At 44.4% G+C, this 24,972-nt stretch overlaps 1 protein-coding gene across 8 annotated transcripts in view; it reads right to left on the minus strand.

Annotated features, from left to right (window-relative positions):
• Positions 1-24,972, minus strand: part of SETX (senataxin) — a 65,140-nt gene that overhangs the window by 22,782 nt on the left and 17,386 nt on the right. For all 8 annotated transcript variants that reach the window (XR_006210780.1, XM_042965066.1, XM_042965063.1 and 5 more), the window contains 10 exons: positions 23,680-23,851; positions 23,200-23,287; positions 18,571-22,725; positions 16,765-16,864; positions 9,472-9,645; positions 7,137-7,369; positions 5,982-6,149; positions 5,343-5,499; positions 1,250-1,351; positions 941-1,056 (listed from right to left, as the gene is read on the minus strand). Coding sequence is in view for 7 of the 8 variants with exons in the window: in XM_042965066.1 (XP_042821000.1) it covers positions 941-1,056; positions 1,250-1,351; positions 5,343-5,499; positions 5,982-6,149; positions 7,137-7,369; positions 9,472-9,645; positions 16,765-16,864; positions 18,571-22,725; positions 23,200-23,287; positions 23,680-23,851 (5,465 nt within the window). In the remaining variant the exon portion in view is untranslated. The remainder of the gene's footprint in view (positions 1-940; positions 1,057-1,249; positions 1,352-5,342; positions 5,500-5,981; positions 6,150-7,136; positions 7,370-9,471; positions 9,646-16,764; positions 16,865-18,570; positions 22,726-23,199; positions 23,288-23,679; positions 23,852-24,972) is intronic.

The following is a 24,972-nucleotide window of genomic DNA, read 5'->3' on the forward strand; positions in this document are numbered from 1 at the left end:
CCACGCAGTGTTAACCTGACAAATCCTTAACGATGCACAAGATTCTGTTCTGTCTGGTGCGTCCCCTGTGTGCTGTCTCTGTCTGCTGGGCAGTGCAACTCCCGGGGCTCTTTCCTCCCCTGATCTCTGGGTGGTTCGCATCCCAGTCATCCCTCTGGCTACAGTGATGGGCACAGAACACAGGCCTGGTGAACCACGGCCCCCATTCCCTTAAAAACAGGGAGGAGATCTGCTTGAAGATCCAGGGACCAACCGGATGCCTTCCGTGGCACTGATGCATGGATAGCGGGAGAGCGGCCCCCTCTCTTCCTATGGGTTTTCTAAGCCGGGGCTGTGGTGCCCAGAGATGCTGGCACTTACCTTCCCCGAGGGAAGAAAGGTCTGACACACAGAAAACCAAATCGAGGGGAAGCTGGAGAAATGCCTTTACCTGAGCCTCTGGACCCAGCCTCACTGAACTTACTCCCAGAGTTCCTAGGCATGTTGAGTCAGTGAGTTCCCCTTTTTGTCTAATTTGGATTTCTTTAACTTGCAACTGAAAGATACCTAATCAATTCACTACAGCTTTAATATATGGCAGGCAACGGCAAACTACAGCCTGTGGGCCAAATTCAACTCACCATCTGGTTTTGTAAATAAAGTTTTATTGGAATACAGTCACATCCATTTGTTCATGAATTCTCTATCACTGCTTTTGGGCTACAACAGCAGAGTTGAGTAGTTGACACAGAGACCATATGGCCTGCAAAGTCTAAATTATGTACGACCTTTACTTTCCAGAAAAAGCTCATTAATCCCTGATATAAGGCATACCGCTTTTGTATACCTCTTCATACACAGATTCAACTATTCCGCGATAAACAAATGATGTCACATACTCCATGCTAACTTACGTACGTATCAGCTATTAGAAAACATCAATCAAGAAATGTTGAGATACCTGTGTTTCCTTTCCACCTCGGCATAAAGCACGCTGGCGGGAAAGTTCATCTAGCTGATGATCTAGAAATTCCTTTCTTCTATGCATCTCCTGAACATGAGAAGGTAAGTCTTTTTCTAAAAAAAAAAAAAAAAGAATAAGCTAATTCTGACAACTATATACACATATGCATACACAAGGAGGAAAAAAACTAGTTCTCGAAGCTATTCTATTTCAAATGTCTCCAAATTACCTTTAATGCCCAAGATATTACCTATCATATAAAAGGAAATAGAAGTAACATTAGTATGTGCCTCAATTAGTACTTACTCATTCTGTGGTTAACTTGGCTGTCCAAACTAAATCTTAGGACCTCATTATTAATAGACTTTTCTGGACCCAGACGTACTAAATTTATATCTCCACAGTTCCCTGTTGATAAAAAAAATCGCACTTAGAGAATAGTAACAACACTGCCAGTCTCTGTTCATACTATCTCATAATATCTATTTCTAAGCAAGCATACTAACAATGAGAGAAGGGAGCTAAGATTAATCATCAATCAACTAGACGCCTGAAAGCACACTACAGGATTCATACACGTCAGATACGCTTCACACTCTCAAAGCGAGTACTTACCATTTCTACATTTCTACCCAATAAAAGCTTCGGAGGTTGCATAAACAGTACGTTACAAACTTGAGATTCAATTACACCAGCATTTCTCAAGCTGTGTTCTGTCCATTCCACAGTAAAATACATTTGGGGAAAGGTGAGTTAAAATAAGATAGATTTCTTAACCTCAGGATATTTCAGATGGACAAAGACTTTCAGATGTTAACACATATTTGAACTTTCAAGACAGAATCATATTTGACTATCAGATCCTTCTCGGTCAGCAGAATACTCAGAACGATGTTTCTGAAACTCTCCTCCACATCGCACTGCTAACTCCAGAATCTAAGGGATACAAACATGCTGGAAATTCTGTGGAGTAGGTAATTCCAAAAGCTGGAAGCATCATTTAAACGGCTTGTTATTAACCACACTTTCATTTTAGGTTACCGCAGTTTATATATTATTATTTCATCTAAACATCACCCGCTCCATCATTGGGCTAAATCATAGCGTTCATGCAGAGTTTATTAGCACTTATCTGAATGTGACACATCACGTACTTATTTGTTTATTGTTAATCTCCTGCCTGTGAACAAGGTTCTGTTTTGGTCACTGGCTCCAACGGTGGCCAGCAGGTTAAGTACAGGAAGTATAGGTTGAATGAATGAAGGACTTATTAAACAGTTATCTACAACATATTTTTGTTCCCAGTTCAGCTCATTCTTCTAAACGTGAAGCCCTCTTCTCTGGCTAACATTTGCTTGAAGGTTTCAAAACTGCCAATTTTCTTGTTTCCATGAGAAAGGTGGATGGAATTACCTGGAAACTCACCCATGATAAACATCTAGAAATGCTCCATAAACTAAAACTATAACAGACATCCTTTAAACTGCAGGGTGAGCTCATAGAGATGGGAGAGAAATTCCTAGAGGCCAGAAACAAAGAGAAAGCTCAAAACCAGAGCTTCAAGACCCCAAGCTGCTGTGGCTTCCCTGAGGGACAGGATACGTTGGGGCTGGCACCGTCTGGGTGCTCAGAATTTTCTACTTTACGTTCAATAAAATACAGAGATTTATGGGGCGCCTGGGTGGCTCAGTCAGTTAGGCATCCGACTTCAGCTCAGGTCATGGTCTCACAGTCCGTGGGTTCAAGCCCCGCGTTGGGCTCTGTGCTGATGGCTCAGAGCCTGAAGCCTGCTTTGGATTCTGTGTCTTCCCCTCCCTTCCCCTCCATCCCTTCTCTGCCCCTCCCCCGCTCATGCTCTGTCTCAAAAATAAATAAACATTAAAAAAAAAATAGAGATTTAAAAATCTTTAAATTTTTTTTTAATTTTTTTTTTATTTATTTTTGAGACAGAGAGAGAGAGCATGAGCAGAGGAGGGGCAGAGAGAGAGGGAGACACAGAATCTGAAGCGGGATCCAGGCTCTGGGCTGTCAGCACAGAGTCCGACGTGGGGCTCAAACTCACGGACTGTGAGATCATGACCTGAGCCGAAGTCGAACGCCCAACCAACTGAGCCACCCAGGCGGCCCTAAAAATCTTTAGTTCTACCGAGAGTTTGCCAAATGTCTACGTTGGCAAAACTACTATTCCAGTGAAGGTACAGAAATTTTATCACGGAGGCTTGAATTTTAAAGCCTGCTAGAAAGGAAAAGGGCCTGGAAGAGATGGGAGGAAGAAGAAGTGAATGGGCTTAGCTGGGAAAAACTAAATTCCTTCCTAGGACTTTCCAACCATAGGCCCGCCCATGTCACGTGTGGACTCAGAGACTAAATACATAAAAACAGGGAATGACAAAGGTGACCCAATCAAAATACAGTGGCGATTTTTTAAATTTGACTACAGTGAGAAACTTTTTGCCAATATATTTTAAAACACCTAAGAGGAAGTGTAAATTTTTCATGGATATTAGCCACTTTCTGAGGAAGTGGCTAACATGAATTAGCCAAATTCAGTAAAATTACAGAAACCCTGGGGTGCCTGGGTGGCTCAGTCGGTTAAGCGTCCGACTTTGGCTCAGGTCATGCATAGCCTCAGGGATCGTGAGTTTGACAGCTCAGAGCCTGGAGCCTGCTTTGGATTCTGTGTCTCCCTCTCTCTCTGCCCCTCCTCGCTCACACTCTGGTTTCTCTCTCAAAAATAAACAAACATTAAAAATATACATATATATAGAAACCCTAAATAGACATGTAACAGTTAAGGACGTTTAGACAACATATTGAAACTTACCCTTCTGTCAAAAAAAAAAAAAAAAAAAAAAGACAATAAACAAACACTATAAACAAATCAATCTTCAAGGAATAATCTCTTTCGTATATAAAACATTCCAAAGAATAAACACAAAAATTCTCCCCAATTCCATTTTTAAGGTTAGTGTAACTAAAACCAAAGATATGACAAAGAAAAATCGCAGGCCAGCCTCATTTAGGAGTACTAATTTTAAAATCCTAAATAAAACATTAGCAACCTAGCAACATGTTAAAAAATAATAATACGTGACCAAGTTGGCCTTACTCTAGGAACCCAAGACATTTTAACGTTAGATAAACATTGTAATTTGCCACAACAACAGATTAAAGAAAAGTTTCATTATCATTTCAACAGATGCAACTAGAAAAATGCATGCAATGAACCCCAAAGGCCCTTCACAAGAAAAAGTAACGAAAAAGGAAACTGCTCTATCCCGATAAAGGGTGAATACTAAAACCAACACCATACTGAACGGCAAAGGTGTCCAAGGCCTTTCTTTAAGGAGGCTCGGGGTGGCTGCAAGGAGTAACAGGAGCGGAACATGAAGGCAATGGGAAACAACACGGTTCTCTTCTGTGGCCAGAAGACGTTTTCTAAGAAAGCTCAAACTGCACCCTGGCTGCTGGCTGGCCTCGCCTGGCCCCGGCCCTGCTGCCCTGTCCACACAGGCCCGAGTGCCGCCCTCACGTGGCTGGTCAGGGAAGGGACAGGCGTGTTAAACCACACCACTGCATGTGCGTGGGAGCTGCTCCCGGGCGTGTCAACTGCTACAACCACTTTTGGGAAGAATCTGGTACTATCTACAAAACTGAAGATGCACAAGTCCTTCAACCCAACATATTCACTGCACGGTGTTCCTACGCTTATTAGAGCAGCACTTTTATAAACCCTCGACCTTGACCGATCCTATGAAGTATGCTTGATCTCGAGACCCAGTACAACCCACGCACCTGCCCAGCGAAACAGGGTTCACGAACCAGTACTTCCCCTCACTGCTAGATCACACTGGAAATAGGACCGCACCCTGGCGGAGCTAACTACGGTCCGGCTCTACTGCATGGCAATGTTCTCCCGCCTCTGGTCATTTTTATGGATAGTAACAACTTCAGGAGCTCCCCACATGCCCCCAACCCTTTCCCACGGCTAACTCCTGATTGCTCTGCAGGTTTCATCTCAGACGGCACGTCCCCCAGAAGTCTTCCCTAACCGCCCCCCCACCCCGAGACTAAACCAAGGGCCGCTCTAAGATGTTTGCCAAGTATCCACATTTTACCGCTTACAGAACATACGGCTTTGTTTCTAACTGCCCACTGATCCACTTCCTCGTTGCTGTCTCTTGGAAGGCCTCCCTGTTGAAACCTCAGCACCGAGCACAGTGCCTTGGCACAGAGTAAATAAGTGCTCAACAAAATGTGCTCAATGAATCAATGAGCACGTATGGGCCACAGCCCCAAGCAGACGTTATTACCAGAAGGGGCTCGCATTCAAAACGGCCCACACTAAACAATGAAAACGAAACCAAAAACAAATGAAACGCCCATAGAAGGATCATACCCAAAGGATTCTTCTTGTCTTTACACTTCTCTTTAAATTCGAGGATGATTTTTTTCATAAGTTCATCAACAGCCGCGTTGGAAGGTGCACACACAAGGACACGGTTTTGTTTGATTTTGGCATTGGAGTTTTCATCTGAACGCCCCTTCCTCTGGTTCTACAATTTGACACACACACGCCGAAAAGACAGACAACAAGAAATACTCATGAGCTTGGGCACAGAACTTTCCAGTTTTTCTCTACTTCCACGCATATTCCAAACTTCTCTTCGTAAACAGTTAAAAATACATAACAGCACCTACATCTTACACGGACATTAAGATTGCCTCCAAACGTAACATCTTATCATAGCTTCTCTGAGCCTCTCCTCACCATCCGCTTATGTTACTGTGTATTCAATCCAACCCAAGTGTAGCCCAGGAATACATTCCACACGGTTTCTCTGCAGTAGACGTGACCCACAGTAAAGCCAGAAGGCCACCATCCCAGACCTTCAGGTTAGTGTCACACAGGACAGGTCGCTGAAAAGATCCACAAAAGTGCAGGGAAAAGACCCCTGGCAGTTCTCTGCACGTGTCAGTTAATTCAAGGGCAATGACGCGCTCGGCTAACAGCACTGGCGGCCCTCACATACTCTACCTCTGTCAGCAGGCGGTACAGGAGGCCAACGATCGTTTTTGACTTTCCTGTTCCAGGTGGTCCATGAATCAAACAGATCTTGGCAACCGATGGGGAGTGTTTGACCATGGCGTATGCAGTTTCTATCGCTTTCTTTTGGTCTTCGTTGAAATCTTTCAAGTAGGCGATCTATGCAAAAGACAGGAGTGGGAATGAGTTGCTCTTCCTGGAGTGGCACGGGAGAGGAAGACAAACCTCCACTGGAATGTCTTCCAACCTTCGCCAGACAGAAGCTTCGGTTATGATCGGCCAAGACCCCAAAGTCACCTTTCATCTAAAGAACCACTTTCACTACCATAAAGGAAGTTACTCGGCAGTGTCTACAGGCTTCAGCCCATCTACAAGTACTGCAACAGTATTTTTATTCGTGATTCTTACAAAGATGCTCGCAATAAACTGTTCTACACTTTCCTTCTATTTATTCTTCGGTCCTTCCCCTTTTAGTTCATTCTTTCCTTAGTAAAAAAAACATTCCCAGACTTTCCTAACCCAAGCAGTATAGTGAAAGAGCATGGATTTTGGGTCTAAGCTCCCTGAGCCTCCACCTGGGCCATCCATGACATCCGGGGTTCCCTGGAGGGCGATCAGGGAACGCAACACTGCACAGGAAGGCCCCAGCACACAGCAGCGGCCCTAACACCGCCACCTTTCCCCAGCCTTTGTCCGCGTTGATTTCCTGGAACCAACATACAGCTCTCACGGGGAGAAAATCCGCGTTGATGCCAAGTGGCAACTCCATCTGTGTACCTGCAACAACACCCGCCAACTCACCATCCATCATTCACGTGCCAAATCAGCTCTATTAATCTGCTCCTACTTCTCAACTGCAATCAGCTGACGAGCATTTAAATAGGATGCTCATCTAACGTTTGAATGCTGGTGTTTGGGCACAACTTCGTTTCTTTATTGTACTACGCCTTTTTCCTCGAGGTGAGCTGAATAACACAGCACATGCTTTGCCATATTAAAGACAATTAAGCACGGAACAATGTCACTGTGCATGCACAGCGGGACGTCTTTGTCACAACAACAGGAATATACAGCAGACAGAAACGCGAAGCTTTGACACTGACATGCAATTCTCTGACTTTCTGTTCTTATTAAACCATCACTCACGATTCTCTCAGACGTCGTAGTCAGTAAATCTTTCGTACAGAAGTCCATGGGGTTTGGGTTCAGAACAGCTCTGGCTAGTTGGTTCCGTCCACTCAACAAAGACATGGCTTTCAACTTCCTCTGTGTAGTTACCAGAGAACTGATTACAGTGCATTTCACGAGTTCATTTAAACTGAGTGGCAAATTATCTTGAGTCTGGATGGAAAGGGAACACTCAGATTTCCCATTACGCACTATTATCAAGAAGGAGAAAAAGCAGTTTCAGTTGTCGGTGAATAATGCTGGGCAGCTACAAAGAATGGTGTATTCAGAATGATGTATTTTATAACCTATGTTTTTTGTACGATAGAGTATTCAAGTTATTCACTCACAAGTTTACCGACAGCCTCCTGAGACTCAGGCAGTGTTCCTGTCCTCAAGAGGCTTATTTTCTAGAAGAGGGACACAGATAACCAAACATGTCAGGCAGTGACCAGCACTATGAAGGAAGCAGAGAAAGGGGATGAACAAGTGACTGACGGGGGATGTCAGGGAGGGGGCACTGTACACAGGAGAGTCGGGAGGGACTTCCCGATAAGACGGTATCTGAGCAGCAGCTTGAAAGAAAGGAGCACGCCGCGCAGCTGGGCGCACTCAGACGGCTCCGCCAGGTCCCCCGATCTGGGCAGAGGGAGCCAGTGGCAAAGAATCAGCAGCTGTGAGGCCCAAGAAGCGGAGCTACGCCTGGAGTATCTCAGGCACAGGGAGAAGCCTAGCGCCGCTGGAAGGAGAAGCAGGGCGACGCGTGCCGCCAGAGTCACAGAGTAAAACGGGGCTCCGTTTTACACGGCTCCGCAGATCACAACACTGGCTCTGAACCCTGTTCCGAGTCAGGCGGAAAGCCACAGGGCAGTTCTGTGCTGGCAAGCGAGGGGCTCAAACTCACACGTTAGAAGCATTGCTCTTACTGCAGGATGACGAATAAACTGCCACGGGAAAAGCACAGAAGCCAAAAGGCCGCTCCGGAGGCTGCTGCGGTCATCTAGGTTAAAGCTAGCGGTCGCGTGGACCAGGATGCAGCAGCAGAGGTGGGGCGTGGATTTTAAATACTTGCAAAGGGAGAGTCAACAGGATTTGCTGACGGAGTGCACGGAGGGTGTGAGAGAAAGAAAGGATCCAGGATGACTGAGGTTTCGGGCCTGAGCAACTAAAAAAAAAAAAGGCATCCCACTTACTGAGATGGAAAAACAGAGGAGTAGAGGTCAGGCAGAAAATGGAGCGTTTCTTTGGATCTTTTTGTCTAACAGCGCTGCACACAGAGAGGTCACATAGTTGGGACGCTCGAGGAGTCTGGAGGGAGACGATCTTAGAAATATAAATTTGGCTAATGTCACTACTTGTGAGAGTCAAAAGCACAGATTAAGCCACGTCCCCCTGCCGCCGCTCCCCTAAATGCATCTACGGGAAGGACTGAGCCGGACCACAGTGAGGACATAAATGCGGCATGCCCAGCACAGGTGCAGCAGGACGCTGAACTCTGAGGAGTTTTTAAGATTTGATGGAAGAAGGAGAATGAAGGAATAATGAAATCGTGTTCTCTTCACATAATTGAGACTAACAAAGCGGCAATGTTAAAAAGGCCGCTTGCCAGGCCATCTAGAACGTGGACGACCCTGCAGTCAAACAAACGCAGGTTTCTGTTCTGGGCCTACCATTTAATACTGAGAATGACCTTAGAGAAGTTACATGACATCCCTGAGCCCTGATGTCCCGACAGGTGGGAATACAGAGTTCTGCTTTGCAAGGCCTTGGGGAAGACGCTGAACGTGTGCAGAAAGGACAAGGCACGGGGTCCAGCACGCAGTAGGTCCTTGCTAGATCAACCTAACATTACTCCTGTTCTGCTCCTCCCACGAGAAAAGTCCCTATGACACAAGGGGTGCGAGTGACGGAAACAGCAAACTCTTCAAGTCGCCTTGCAACGACTTACACGTCTGGTCTTCTCATTGACAATTAGCCACAAAACCAAGGCTGGAATGTGATTTAAGATATAGAAGACAGATGGTCTGCACATTGTTTAATAATAATTGCAATGACAGATGAAGGCATGTACCAGAAAGAGAGGACGTTACAAAAGAAAGCTTTTAAATCGTAAGTCTAGAGCAGTTAAGTGCTGGGCCTTTCCCAGATGAATCTAGAAAAACTAAAAATAAAAACTCCGAATGACAGATAATCAAGCTAGCAAATGCATGTCTGGTACATGCGTAACAAACATGGCCAGTAGAGTACGTCTCAGAGGGAAATTAAAACATGAACTTCCGACAGATTTCTCTTTACTGTCTCATTATGTACTTACTGACTGAGGTGCGGCGAAATTTATGAACATAACCGCAGTGATATTCGTGGAGATCCGGCATGCGATTTCTCTCTGTGTTCTTCTTCTCTCCATTTTGTTTTTCAAGAACCAAAAACACCAAATCATTTTCCTTTGGATGCAGCTGTTTAGTTAGTTCACATTCCTCAAGATGAACTATCAAAGAAGAAGAAGTTGGCGTTTACTCTAACAGAATTATTTTACATAAGATTAACTTAAAGGGTGTTAAAGCCTTGTACTAAGTTCTAGCAAGTTACAGCACCAGTCAACTGTAACATACTTTAAAATAATAGGTCTAAGCCAGTCAACATGTTCAAATACTGATTATACAGGGTTATGTTTCTTAACAATGGCTAAAAAGCCAAAATAAATAAAACTGTAATATTCCAAAGCAGTTAATAGCTTTCCTTTCCTTGTAGTTTTCGTTTTTAACCAAGAAACTTTCTCTTTTGTTCCTCGTTTTCAAAATCCTAGGAGAAACTCTAAAAAACAGATCCAAGGGTATGTAAGAGTTTCGAGCCTACCGCTGGCATTTCAAACGAGGGGGAAAGGACAGTTGTGAACTATCTGGGGCTGGGAAAACAGAGCAAGCACTAGAATAAAGAAGTTCAGTACCAACCGCCAGATCCAGCAAGAATACACTGAACTAAAACACAAGGCGCTGGGATCCGGTAGGCTGAACCACTAAAGCAAAACAAGATTTTAATATGTGTGAGATAAGAAATACCTGTTTGAAAGCATCAGAGACCAAATACGACAGTGAAGAGTTACTGTGCTGAGAGATCCAGAAGAATCTGGAAATCCACTGGAGTCAGCCCTGTATTTCCCCTAGAAACATCTGAACTGTTCTTGGAGTGGCAGCCAACAGGCCAGGCCGTACCTGGGACGGCCTTGGTGGACTAAAAAGGCAACAACTGGAGTCCAGGGCCTGCACAGAACAGGGACCCTGAGAGACTAAGGACCACACCCAAGGATGAAGCAGAAACAAACCCGTCTTGACCTGGGCTGCGGCCCGGCTTCCAAACACCTGGATGCTTCAAAAAAAGCACAATCCCTTAAAACTGGATTGAGATGATCCCGTAATGTAGGTGCCCCCAGAAGCCTGGGAGAGGCAAAAGGACATCCTCTCTGGAAGAAGGCAGTATCATCCCAGGCCTCCAATTATTTTTATAAATAACTTTCCCGAGATAATGACACACACCAGAGATAAGCAAAGCGCAAGGAAAGAAAAAATACACAAACTGGTAGAATCCATAAGCAAAAAAGGACTGTCCTGGGGGCTACAGATTAAATTTCACACAGTTTAAAACACAAGTAAGGGGTGCCTGGGTGTCGCAGTCGGTTAAGCATCCACTCTAGATTTCGGCTCAGGTCGTGCTCTCACGGTCCCTTGAGTCTGAGCACGGCACAGAGCCTGCTTGGGTTTCTGTCTCCCTCTCTCTCTGCACCTTCCCCGCCTGCACTCTCTCTCAAAGTAAATAAATAAACTTAAAAAAACCACAATTAAAAATACATGACAACAAGAGCATACAAAGTGGCATGGGGATACATTAGAGTCTTGTAAAGGTTTTGCCTTGTCAATGGAGACACTTCAAAGATCTAGTAAAACTGTAGACTCATAAATCAAAGGTACATGTTGTTAAGTTTTACCTAACTATTCTAAAACAGCAAAAGAAGTCTAAATTGAGGTATACTTTCCAAAGTAACAGGAAGAAAAAATGAAAAGAAATGTTAAAATGGGAAAAAAGTAAAAGTACTTAACCAAAACAAAAGGTAATAAACTTAATATATAATTAGGTCCATTTACTTCTATTTCATTTCATGGTGTGTTTTTTTTTTTTTTTTTTAATTCACCTCTGATTTAATGGTTCAAAGTCTCCAATGTGGGTCAAAAGTATAATCTCCTTCTATCAGTTTTTTTCTTTAAATATATTTTCAGATACATACGTGTTGTGAACCGTCGTATCTTCGGTTGAACAAAACTCATCATGAAAGATTCCCTTTTCGTATATAATGCTTTTTTTTTGTCTTACAGTCTATTTAGTCTGAGATTAACAGAGCTAAACGAGTCTTCTTTTAGTTGAATTTGCATGAGTATCCTTCTCCAATCTTTTTTTCAACGTTTTCTTCTGCTTACCTGTGTTACTTGTTCATACATACAGTGCGTTACCGTGTCGTATTACGTTACTGTTTTGAGAGAGAGAGCACGTGTGTGCGCACGCACCAGCGGGGGAGGAGCAGAGGGAGAGGGAGTGAGGGAATCTTCAGCAGGCTCTCCACACCCAGCGCAGAGCCCGATGATGCGGAGCTTGATCTCAACGACCATGGGATCGTGACCTGAGCTGAAATCAAGAGTCAGACAGACGCTCAACCGACTGAGCCAGCCAAACGCTCCTCATGTTGCATTAGCGCCGAAATGCTATTTTCTTGTACAAGATGCTAAGGCTGACTTAGGCAACTGCAAGTGCAGAGACGGGATAAAAGAACAGAGATGATACTGGTCCTATCAGATAGCAGGCCAACTCTCAGAGACTCGTAGGGTCCTATCTAAAGGGCTCGAATTACAACGGTTAGAAACACAAGTATACTTGGGGCGCCTGGGTGGCGCAGTCGGTTGAGCGTCCGACTTCAGCCAGGTCGCGATCTCGCGGTCCGTGAGTTCGAGCCCCGCGTCGGGCTCTGGGCTGACGGCTCGGAGCCTGGAGCCCGTTTCCGATTCTGTGTCTCCCTCTCTCTCTGCCCCTCCCCCGTTCATGCTCTGTCTCTCTCTGTCCCAAAAATAAATAATAAATAAAAAAAAAAGACGTTGAAACACAAGTATACTTAAATTCACGTATTTATGAAATTTTTTAAAAAGCACAATGGTCAACACCAGTGCTTGTAGTGAATTAACTCATTATTTTGAAAAGTGATCAAGAGTCAAGAACTTTCCTACCTTTCTTTATGAAGTATACCACAGAGTAACCGAATAATAGAGAGAAATTTGTCTTTACATAACTATTCCAGGGGAGCCTGGGTGGCTCAGCTGTGCTGACGGCCCGGAGCCCGGAGCCTGCTTCGGATTCTGTGTCTCCCTCCCTCTCTCTGCCCCTCTCCTGCTTGCGCTCTGTCTCTCTCCCTCTCTCAAAAAACAAACATTAAAAAAAAAAAAATTTTAAAAAGAACTATTCCAGCTAATAAATGAAGAAACGATCAAATAAAAACATCAGCATTCTGTACCTTTAATAAATTCACCTAGGCAGTAAGCATCAACAGCTGTAAATATTACAGAAAGAAATCAGAGATTCATGCACCTCCTGAAGAAGGAACATGCCACCACCACCTATGAAACAGTTTTGCCAAAAATAATAAATCAAACTCGAATCTGATTGTGCCTGTAGATACAACTATCGACTTACAGGGAACACAAATGGCAAACATGCTTAACCAACACCAGGGAGACATAATCAATAACAGACAGTAATTGTAAAGGATCAACAACTCAACTTCTTCAACAAATAAATTACAAAGTGGAAAAAAAAAAAGAGAAAATTATAGTTAATACATTTCAACTGGTGTCAAAGCGTGGCCCCAGTTTGGATCTTATTCGAAGCTGGCTGAAAAAAACTGTTATGTGAGGAAACTGGAAATTTGAACACTGACTAGCTACCCGATATTAAAGAATTACTGTTACTAGTTTAAGCAATAAAATGTTACTTTATTATAAATTTTTACCTCTGCATCTTTTAGAGGTATTCCCTGAATTTAATTACAAATGACCCCTCCCTGCAAAAAAATCAAAGCAAAGACAAATCTACAAAATCTCTCCATCATAAACTATAAAAACATCACTGAAAATAAACCAAATAATTTATACGGGAACGCAAAAGGACAAGAACAGCTAAAGCACTCCTAAGGCAAAACAAGGTAGAAGGACCTGTTCACCGGGTATTATGGGATCATTATAGGGGCACCTGGGGGGCTCAGTCAGTTAAGTGTCTGACTCTTGATTTCCGCTCAGGTCACGATTTCACAGTTCCCGATATCGAGCCCCGTGTCAGGCTCTGCGCTCACAGCACAGAGCCTGCCTGGGATCTCTGTCTCCCCATCTCTCTGCCCCTCCCCTGCTTGCACAGGTTCTCTCAAAATAAATAAAGTTAAAAAAAATTTATTATAAAGCTGGACTGACTAATCAGACAATGTGATATGGGCAACAGGGTAGGAAGATGACCCGACGAAGAAGAAATGAATCCAGAAAAAAACCCATGAGTTAAACGGACACTAGATTTATGGCTAATACGGCGCTGCAGGGCAGGAAGAGGGTGGTCTTTTCAAATAAGTAACACTGGGATAACCACATCTCCATTCGGAAAAACAAACAATATATGGCCCTTATGTTCTCATTCACGCATGAAAATAAATTCCAGGTTGATAAAACAATGAGCCATCTAGAAAAGGGGTTGCAAACTTTTTCTTTCCAAGCCACACCTAAGTGTCTGTTGCATTTTCACCATCTTCGATTCAAAGTCCTTTTAAAATGCAAAAGTTACTCCAGAGCAGTACAAAAACAGGATATGGGGTAGATCTGCAAGCAGCGATTTGGTGACACCTGTTCTAGATGCCAAGATAACATGTTTATGCCCTATAGCAGGGGAAGGTTTCTTAAACGAGGCACAGAACACTAACTTTAAAAAAAAAAAAAAAAAAAAAGATGCATTTGTTACGTTAAAAATAAATTCTAGGGGCGCCTGGCTGGCTTGTTTAGAAGAGCATGTGGCTCTTGATCTTGGAGTCGTGAGTTCAAGCCCCACGATGGGTGTAAAGATTACGTACATCCAGACGTACATAGAAGAAACTCTCGAGAAGAATAAACTACGACTTTCAAAGACATCTGTGGAGTCAAAACCCAAGCCAAATTGAGAGATTGGCATGGATCCAAATTACGTAATGAACTCCTACAAATCAATAAGAAAAAGGTAACAGAAAATTAACAGGAAACTTGAACAGGCACTTCCCAAAACAGATGACTGAAGCAGCTGCTAAATATATAAAAAGGTGCTCAACCTCTCACTGATAACAAGGAGAGGGCAAAATAAAACCACACCAGGCCGTCAATCGAAACGCGTCATGATGGCTAAAAGTAAACGACAATCAGTACAAATGTACTGGCAAAGACCTACTCTCCCACACTCTTGGGGGAGGGGGGGGCCCAGTGCCATACAACAGGCTGGGTACTACCTCTGCAACCCGAACACACGCATACCGAGACGCCACAACCCACTTCTGGATATGGGACTCAACAAAAATGCCCTCACAAAACACAGAGGAAACATCATAGTGACACAGCTCATAAGATGCGGTGTAAGAGTTAAGGTGGCACGCCCGAGGCTGCTATCCTTAGGTCTGCTTACCAGGGTGGCCCGTGGCACCTGTGACCCCAGATTCTGGGACTGTCATTTGCTGACGAAATGTCAGCCTAAACTGCGCCTAAACTGTTTGCAAAAAGAATACGGTTTATGCCGAACACCTGCTTTCCTTCTGGAAGTCACGAATTTAGGCTAGGCAGAGGGTGTTTGGGGAGCTGAGTCTCTAACAAGCTTCCCTAGTAGGGGGCGGGCGCCTGGGTGGCTCAGTCGGTTCAGCAACTAACTTTGGCTCAGGTCATGATCTCACAGTTTAAGAGTTTGAGGGGTGCCTGGGTGGCTTCATCCGTCAAGTGCCTGACTTTGGCTCAGGTCATGATCTCACGGTCGGTGAGTTCAAGCCCTGCATCAGGCTCTGTGCTGGCAGTTCAGAGCTGGGAGCCTGCTTCAGATTCTGTGTCTCCCTCTCTCTCTGCCCCTCCCCACTGTGCACTCTCCCTCTCCCTCAAAAATAAACATTAAAAATTTCTTTTCACTAAAAAACAAAACAAAACAGCTTCCGTAGTAGGTAACATTTCACATGCCACGTGTTGTTACGATTCATTGCTGGGAGAGTTAAATAGACCCTGTGTGACTCTACCGGGAGAGGACTCTCAGAGGCTCGATCCTGGCGTCGTCCACACTTCACCCCACGTGCTCCCCTTTGCTGAGTCTGCTCTGCATGCTCTCACCAGCAGAGTCACAGCCACGAGCATGGGTGTATGTTAACTCCTGTGGGTCGTGATAGCGAATCACTGAACCTGGGGACGGTCTTGGGGACCCGACACACAGGCTAAAACTACTGAAAAAAATGTCTAACAGTAAAATCATAATTAAAAAAAAACCCAAAAAACTCAAACACCCCACAGTAAAATCATGACATATTCACATAATGAAATACTACCATAATGATGAAAAAACAGTGAAGACACACATAAAATTGATGAATTTTACAGACGTGTTACAGAAGCCAGATTGAGTCAATACTATGTGACTCCCATCATGTGACCCAAATAAATGCCAGATAAATTTGCAATTTAAATATTAAAAATATAAAACTACTACAAGAAAATATGGAAGTATTTACCCACTTTCTAAGACCAAAGTCAAAACCATGAAGAAATAAATATGGTAGTTTTGAATATATGTAGAAATTATCTACGCCTCAAAAACTGCATCTGAAATTGAACCACAAATGAAGAAACTGAAAAAAGCAATTTACAAGAATGCTTGCAGATTAAGAAGAAAACAACATCCCTAACACAAAGAAGGACAAGGGGCATGAAAAGACACTTATCCCCACACCCCCTTGACGAATACAAATGATCAGAAAAGATTTGGGACAAACACTATAAACTCAAATGAGATACATTTTTCATACATAAAACTGGGGAAAAGAAGTTTAAACTCGCAACATGAGGGAGATGTCTATCTTTACACTTCACGGTAGGAGTCAAAATGATGCTCCTTTCAGTAGGCAAAGGCAAACACGGACCAAAAGTCTTAACACGTGCAACCGTTTTGACCTGGCACAGAGATTTACTCTGAGTGCGTGTAACGCTGAGCCACTATAAACAACACACCTGTTGTTTACAACACCCCCCCCCCCCCCCCCCCGCCCCAACGTTGTCAAGCCCCCTTCACTCACCCTCTCTTCCACGTGCAGCTTCCGCCTTGGCCTGTGCTTAGTTACAGAATGGTTAAAACCGCGAACTTTATACTCGTAACTGTCCCAGTAATTAACCTCGTTAACGAAGCCTTTAAACATGCTTGGAAGAAGTTACAAATTCAGCTTAGGAAACCTAGGTCTCAAATTTTTCAGATGACAATGAGGTTTCCTCAAACAGAAAGCTCCAATTATTATATATTCCAAGTTACAGAAGAAAGAACTTACCCACAAACTCCCAGTACTTTTTATAATCAGCAGGAAATTTCCGTACATGCAACTGATAGAACTTCTCTTTGTTTGGAGAGCTGATCCACTCCTGTGCCACCTACACACAACAAAAAAGCGCATGAAGAAAGCAGAAACATTCCGGAAAGCAATGCTAAACAGCAAAATTTCCCCCAAACCAGCAACAGTGAAATGTGGAACCTAAAATCCCAAGTGACAGAAACGTGAAAAATCAACGTGTGGCTTCTGGTTTCCAGTTCGGCATGCGAGGAACTCGGAAGTCACCACTTCATCCTATCAACAAAAAGCAAGCTGAGAAATCGACAACCCTTCACATCATCAGAAATGACGGGAGCACAAACCTTAACGCCAGGAGAGGAAACCCTGAACTGGAACCGACAAGCCGCTCAGGGGCTCAGTGTGGACAACTCGGTGACGAGGACTCCAGGGGCACCCAGCCATAAGGGGCACCCCACGCTTCGCGGAGTTTTACCTCCAGGAGGCCTTCCAGGCCCTCGCAGTGAGCACTGGAGAACATCCCTCATGCTCCCAGCACAGGGAGGAAGAAAGACACCACTTTGAAATATACTAGAACGTTCTGATCTTGCAAAGGCTCGATCTTGCAGAAACTCTTTTATTACCAGAGTTGAACTACTGAAGGGAAGAGAAATAACCAACTGCAGCCCATTCTGGCCCTCCTGTCCCACCTGAGGACGTGCAGGGAACGGAGACGCGTGTGTGCGCTTCACAGTCCACAGGCAGAAGCAGGCTTACGGGACGATCCCCCCTCAACTTACCGCCACATTACTCAAGGGCCCACTTACTGCTGGCTGTTCCCTTCACCTAGCACATCATGTCCACCCTACAACAAAAATTATAAGGTATACTCGCAGGCCACAGTCTGAAGAGACTGAATAAGCACCAGAACCAGAGGCAGACGTGGCCAGAAAGCGGGAATGACCAGACAAGGAATTAAAACAAAACAAAACAAAACAAAAACCCCATAATTACTATGCTAAGAGTTTAATGGGAAAAGCAGAGCACGCAAATTCCAAGCATCAAAAAGAAACGCTAGAGATCAGAAACACTGACGGGATGAAGGATGCCTCTCGTGGGCTCAGTGGTAGACTGGACACGGCTGAAAAAAAGGATCGCTGGGTTTCAGGATCTGGTGCTAGAACCTGCCAAAGCTGAAGGGCGGATTCTCTAACGGGAATCTTGTATTTTATCGGGCCATCCCGGTCAGGGGGGAGCAAGGAAGGCAGAAGAACCGGAATGGGCTGCACTGAGTGAGGTAAGGGAGGCAGCTACAGGGACAGAGCAACTACCAGGACGAGTGAGAAACCGGAAGACACACACATAAAGAGAAAAACAGAATCTACTGCTTCATGCTGTTCAATGTAACATACCCTGTGCCGGCTCAAGAAAACTTCATGAATGGTCTATATTAATTTAAAAATAAATGCAGAAGGGAGACTATCTCCTCTGAGAAGGATTCCCTTATCTCTGTATCAAAAAACACTTACTCCTGTGCTACCTCTGGAGTTGGTTCATTAGCACTCCGAAGGGTGTCTGTAAGCTCCAGAAGGGCAGTGATTAAGAAAGTGCTTCCTCTGTATCATCAGCATCTAGAACAGCGTCTGGCACAAACAGCCGTTCAACATTACAATCTAAGAGCTACATCTAAATCAAAATGAGATCAGTTATTTTAACTGTACTCTAATTACTACCGACATTAAAAAAAAAAAAAAAAAAGCAAGCAGCAACTTCAAAGTCTGGGCAGGTATACAATTAAAACATACTTACCGTTTCAAAAGTATTCAGTATCATCAAAGGGAAAAAAACACTGAAATAATCTCCACAATCTTGAAATCTGACAGGCACCGGTCTTGAGATGGACTGACAAAGGCTGGTGGGGGGCCCACACTGATCAAAGTTCACAAACATTTCGTACTTCCACTTTAAGACCTCTTTAACAAAGGTGTCCGAGATAGACTGTGAGGACAAGAGAACGTTCACCGCAGAGGAAGCCGAGAAAGATCTGCTTTCGCCAAACGTAAGCTTGTAACCTTGCCTGTTGGAATTATTCAGGGTCTGAGGACGGAGAACATCAGACAAACTCTTCACCTCACCCATTGGCTTTGGAGACAACACAGAGGCTGGCTGTGGGACCTTCAAAACAGATGGTACCCCGTTTGACTTCTGTTTGAGAGCCGGTGGCGGCATGGAGGAACTTTCCAAAGACTTCGAAAGATTAGCGATTCGTGAAGTACTACTTGAGCTAAAGACCTTGGCAGTGGAGGGTCTCTTGGACGCAGAGGGGGGCAGGCCCGGTTTACGAAACACATCTTCATCCACCGCTTTAGCTTCGCAGTGTTTGGAGCAGTATTCACCCTGCTTTTGCGCGGCTTCGACACAATCCTTGTACTTACATTTTGTGCCGCTCCAGGATCCTTCTTCCGTCAGAGCTGTCTCTTTTCCATGAACTACTTCAATGAGTTTCTCGTTACCATTTTCCATTTGTGAACATAAATCCATATCTGCGGGATCGCGCTGGGTTAGAAATATATTCTCATCTTCCGAGTCACTGTTGCATCTGGGCTCTCCCTCTTTCAGAGCGGTCAACTCTAAACGATGTTCTGTTAGGTCGCCTCCACCTAAAGGGTCAGCTGACGTAGAGACAATGGCTTCATGCGTTGCTTTTCTTCCATTTAACACAACAGAAGCGCACTGGTTCGAAAGGCAAGGATCATCAGCCACCTGAGAAACACGTTTCGTTTTCACGGGTTCTGGTTCCGAAGACACGCGTTTTATCGATGGCTTTCCAGTATTGGTAGCACCCACCTCGGCGCCTCCGTTAGCACGATAATCTGAGCTATCGGATCCTGGGACGGGAGGGTCAGGATTCTGGGCTGAACGCAGCCCTGCTCTTGTAGGAGCCCTACTTTCAGAACCCAGAGATCCTCGCCTCTTCTGCTTTGATTTGTGTTTCGCCTGCCTTCGCGACTGAAGATCTTGACTTGTCAACAGTTTCTTATTATTTTTGACAGAGAGAGTCTGAGGAGAAATTAATTTAGCCTTTTTTCTGGTATCAACCACTCCCACGGTTTTGCCATGGTCCCGTAACTGAACTAAATAGCCTAGAGATCGCTGAGATAAATCGAATGCCCTACGAGGAGCCTTTTTCAGACCAAGTTTTTCAACAGTTGAAGTTGGTTCAGGGCACTGGCGAAGTATCTTTGGTGGGACTATAGCAGGAGTCGTCCTACAACTTATGTAATTCGAACTTTTATTCTGCCCTTTTTTGGTATCTGAATGTGTTTTCTTAGTTTTAGAATGCGGGACTCTCCTAACGGGTTTGGAGTAAGTACGAAGCTTTGGAGAAGACTTCTTTAGTGAATCTGTAGTGTCTCTTTGAAGATTCGACCTGGAACTTGACCTCAGCTCTATACTTTTAAGATCACTTCCAGTCAGACCTCTCTCATTATCAGACGGGTCCTCATTTCTCTCAGAAGGTGAAGGCCTCAGAGGATCTTCAGCTACAGGTTTTTCATATCGTTTTCTCTTACGTTTTTTCACTTCAGTTGCACAAAATTCCCCGACAGAACTACCACTCTGTGGTTCTGTGTGTTTTTCAATGCCCTCTGCTACTTTCTTAATAACCTCTTCAGATACATAATCTGTATCATAACCCCAATCATTCGTGACATCGTTTAGGTGAGTCAGACGGGACTTGTTTTCATCCTCTTGAACTGAGTTCTTGTCGTCTGGTTCCTGATCTTGCCAAACTGAAAACACCTCATGTGGACTTTCAAACTCAAAAAACTGAGAATCCGATTCCTCAAACTCCAATAGGGACTTTGCCTCTTCTTCCTTTATTAGCTTCTGTTCCACATTTGTACTAGCTACTGAAGTATGCTCCTCTGGATATTCTTTCTTGATGCCTATTTTATCTCGTTTAATGTGTTTCTCAAAACCCAGAATCCCTTCGTCACCATCATCATCATCAGAATCTGAAATGATAATCACCTGGCCCCGGCAGGCTTCTCCAGCATTATTCGGGTTAGCTGTGAAACACCTTTTATCTTTTACTTTTCTTTGTAGCTGGGATGAGCTTTCATTTTGAGTTGACTCCGACGGAAACTTAATAACACTGGCTTGGGCTATCAAAGATAAGTTGTGGAGGTCTCGGTCTATCTGGGAATCTGTCAACGTGTTGGACTGTGGACTGAGGCTAGGAACCTGTTCCCTCAAGTGAGAAGACCCCTGACTGGTGGTACTCTTGCCAACTTCCTTATCTCTCGATTCAAGAAGAGTCACGGGGTCTTTGAAGGGAGAGGTTTTCTTCACACAAGGATCGGTCATTTCCGTAAACGAGACCAAATCTTTACCATCCGCTTGGCGTTCCTGTATTTGACAGCTATTTTCATGGGAAGAGAAAATATCTAACTCTTTGGTCTTGAAGTGTTTCTTCTTCAGCAATAAACTGTTTTGAGATTTTCGCTCCCCGTTTTTATCATCGGGAACGTCATCAGGGTCTAAAGAGAGATGGTTTATGAAGCCATCCCCTTTCTGACCTCCTGAATCTTTCCTTGAAAAGAAACTGTCAATGGTAGACACAGTCAGTGTTTCCTCTAAATTGACGTCATCGATCAAAGTACTTTTCCTGTGTTGCTTCTTTATTACATGTGATAACTTAGCACAGATTTCAGCTTTCTGTCCCTTAGTTTTTCCTTTTGAGGTTTTGCCAAGAACATCATCCTTGAAAGAGAAATCCTCAGTTGATGTGGACGCCTTCTCCAGGGAGTCGGTGCCAGAATCAGTCAACGAACGTGCGGCTATTATCACCCCTCTGTCACATCCCCTTTCCGGACCATTTCTGGAATCCGTAGGATTCTCCTTCACAGACTTTTGCTTCCCTTTACTTGTTTTAACTGCATCTTGAGCTCTTTCCGGGAAAAGCCTTTTGCTACCCTGCTTTATGCATGTCTCTGCTGAGAGACAGCCTTCTAGTTTCAAATCTTTTATGTAACTGTGCTCACTATCCTCTTCGCTAGCGTTACTTGCTTTGACCAATCTATTCTCTGGCATTTGAAATGCTTCAGCTTTCGTTGGTCCTTTAGAAAATGTCGGGCTGGAGTTTTCCAGACAGGGCAGGCCTTTTTTAGATTTCTTCCCTGTCTGTTCACTTTCTTCTTTATTGTAAGACGCAGGAGGGGTTTTACATACGGGAGTCAGATCCACAAAAGTGCTACACTGAGGTACTTTGAATTTTATGTTTCTAATGATTTGCTTTAAACAAGTTTGTAACTCATGGGTTTCCTGAGTAGTCAACTGCCAACCCAGAGATAAATTCCCACGCAGAAACAAGTTGAGCTTGTCCCAGAATCGCTTGCACAGAGTCTGCTGCCCAAGCTGATACCCTTCTTTAAGGAGACTTCTGATCAGCTGCACACAAGCCAGCTGGACAGAATTAGATGGCATCGAATGCAGTGACAGAGACGAGATCACTGCTGCTCCTTTGGAGCAATTTCCAGATGACTTCTCAGAACTCCGTGCAAACGCGGTGGTGGGAAGCTTGGCGCATTTTACAACAGCCTCCACCCACTGCTGGGAACTAACCCACAGCAAGTGCAAACATTTTTTATTTCTGTGCAGTTCAATCACGGACACCAAAATCAGAAGGAAAAACTCAGTAACTTTGTCACACACAGCATCTGTTTGGTTGAGGACATCTTTGACTTCAGAGTGCAGATGGTGAATCACCTCTACTATGTAAGCCACACCCAAATCCTTAAGATCCATGAGGGACTGAACAAAGGGGATGAACCACAGAAACGTGCTATTGTGAACACGCATGTCTTGACCGATATCTGACTGAAGCACACTGGCTAACGTTTCCATCTCTTCGTACATGTTAGGACAGTAATCTGGGCAAATGGCTGATCTCCACCCGGAATCCTAAAATGGAAGAAATACAGACATTTGGGTAAGCAAGCACCATTCATGGCGGGCTTGACACACAGTTTTAAACAAGAAAATATGCTGCTTGGTCTTCCTACTTTGGTTCCCATGTATCTGCACATACCCCAAAGAGATGGAAAGCAGTTCAACGTCAACGTCAGGGGTTCGTGAGGACAGGACACCTGCACGTGCTGTGTTCTTCTTTCCGTCACTCATCCCCCCCACCTCCCACCGCCCATCCCACAACCTTTCCAATCTTCCCAGCTGCCCTTAATCTTCCAAAGGGTGCACCCTGTAGTAAGAGTCCAGTTTTCACAGGGCACGATACATCCGTTCAACCAGAAACCCCTTATGCAGCAGCTGGTTCGGAGCAGCTGTGTATAATAAAATCAGCAAGTCAACCAATTAGGTGCAATGTTGTCTCTACAAAGGCAGGGCAAGTACCATCTGAATTCTCGAAACGCCTCATACCTTTTTGGTCTTTTCAGGGTTGTAATTGTACACGATCTGGCTACAAGTCACTGTATCATCCAAATACGACTCCGGTTCTGACTTGGTCCTAAAGTAGTAAGAATAAATACAAACCACTGAAATGAAGTAAATTAAAAAAAAAAAAAAAAAAAGCAAAAAGGAGAAAACCCTATTGCTAAGTCAGTTACAACAGACTTCCTCACGGAGCCTATGTGAAAATCCTGACACAACCAGACGCCTGGGTGGCTCAGTCGGTTGAGCGTCCGACTTCGGCTCAGGTCACAATCTCGTGGTTCGAGAGTTCAAGCCCCACATCGGGCTCTGTGCTGACAGCTCAGAGCCTGGAGCCTGCTTCGGATTCTGTGTCTCCCTCTCTCTCTGCCCCTCCCCCACTCACTCCCTCTCTCTCTCTCTCTCTCTCTCTCTCTCTCTCTCAAAAATAAACAAAGATTAAAATCCTGACACGTTAATTCAACTAACCTTACAGAGCTGTTCCGTATATTTTGGATCTCTCTATTGTAGCTCATGTTATTGATAATGGTCTGAAACGCCTCAATAGGATCGATGCGTTGACCCCAGACCTTTGATCCGAGGCGATCCAGAATCACCATGAAACAGTGTAATGCTGGCCAGAAAGGATCCACACTATCATCTGAAATACAACGAAGTAACTGCTGAATCACGCAACGATTAGACAAAGACACGAAAGCAGGCTGAGGGTTAGGCTTGCTTTATCTGGAGAGCCACAAAACTGAAAGCAAAGCACCGAGTCATGTAACGCAAAGTGCCGCCAACCACACCGGCTTTAAAAACCTGGTAAATTTTAAAGTTCCTTCTGCATTTTTTCCCAAGCAATGCAATATGCCTCCAAGGAACTGTTTAATGGGGAACAAACTGAGAGAGTCTAGGTAAACTCACCTTTCTCACCCTGTCTGCCACACCTGAAACATCCTTCCTACTGAACAAAGCCCGTGATACGGGAAATTCTGGGTTAGCTCGAACTGCATTTTGTATGCCATTTGGCTGCGATAAAGGACCGAATCCCTTAGCTAATGGCTAAGCGGATACACACCCTTCATCCAACCGTATCTCAACGTGGCTTTGTTCTCTACTTTTCATCCAATTGGCAGGAGTTCCCATCACTCAGAAGCTCTCACCTCCAGTTCTTTCCCTCCTATCAGATGTGCAGTGGCAAAATACTGCCTACTCAAAGGCCTTCAACTGCTCCTTAATGTCTCCCAAGGAGATTCAAAGTCCTCAGTCATGCACTTGGAAGATCCTACTCTACGGTCTCTTTCCAGCTTTATTTTTCACGCCCCCATAATCATACCCCGTCTACAGCACAGACAGACAGCTGGCTTCTCCCCAAGTAAGACCCGGAATGCCCTCACTATTGGCACCCCCTAGCAAAATCCTATCCGTCCTTCCAGCCCAGCTCAAACGTGCCCTCTCCATCAAACGTTCCCTGGTCATTTGATCTACCGCCCTGTTCTGACACAGTGCTCACTCAGTTACTGATGATGTTATCTGGTCACTCTAGAACTTTCTGCTTTATTTTCCTCAAGGCTCTTAAGCTCTACTTTTTTTTTCTTTTTTATCATAGGCATTCGTGTAGACCTTCTCATACACTTTTTCATCCCTTCCTGCAGCTGACACAGTGTCTTATGCCCAGTAAGCTCTCAAGTAAGGAACAAAGTTATCAGTTAGGTGAAGACCATTATGAAAGGTTTCTTACTTGACTCACGTGACTCACGTGACTCACATTTTGAAAGT

This window comes from Panthera tigris, chromosome D4 (assembly GCF_018350195.1).
Source record: "Panthera tigris isolate Pti1 chromosome D4, P.tigris_Pti1_mat1.1, whole genome shotgun sequence".
Lineage (NCBI taxonomy): Eukaryota > Metazoa > Chordata > Mammalia > Carnivora > Felidae > Panthera > Panthera tigris.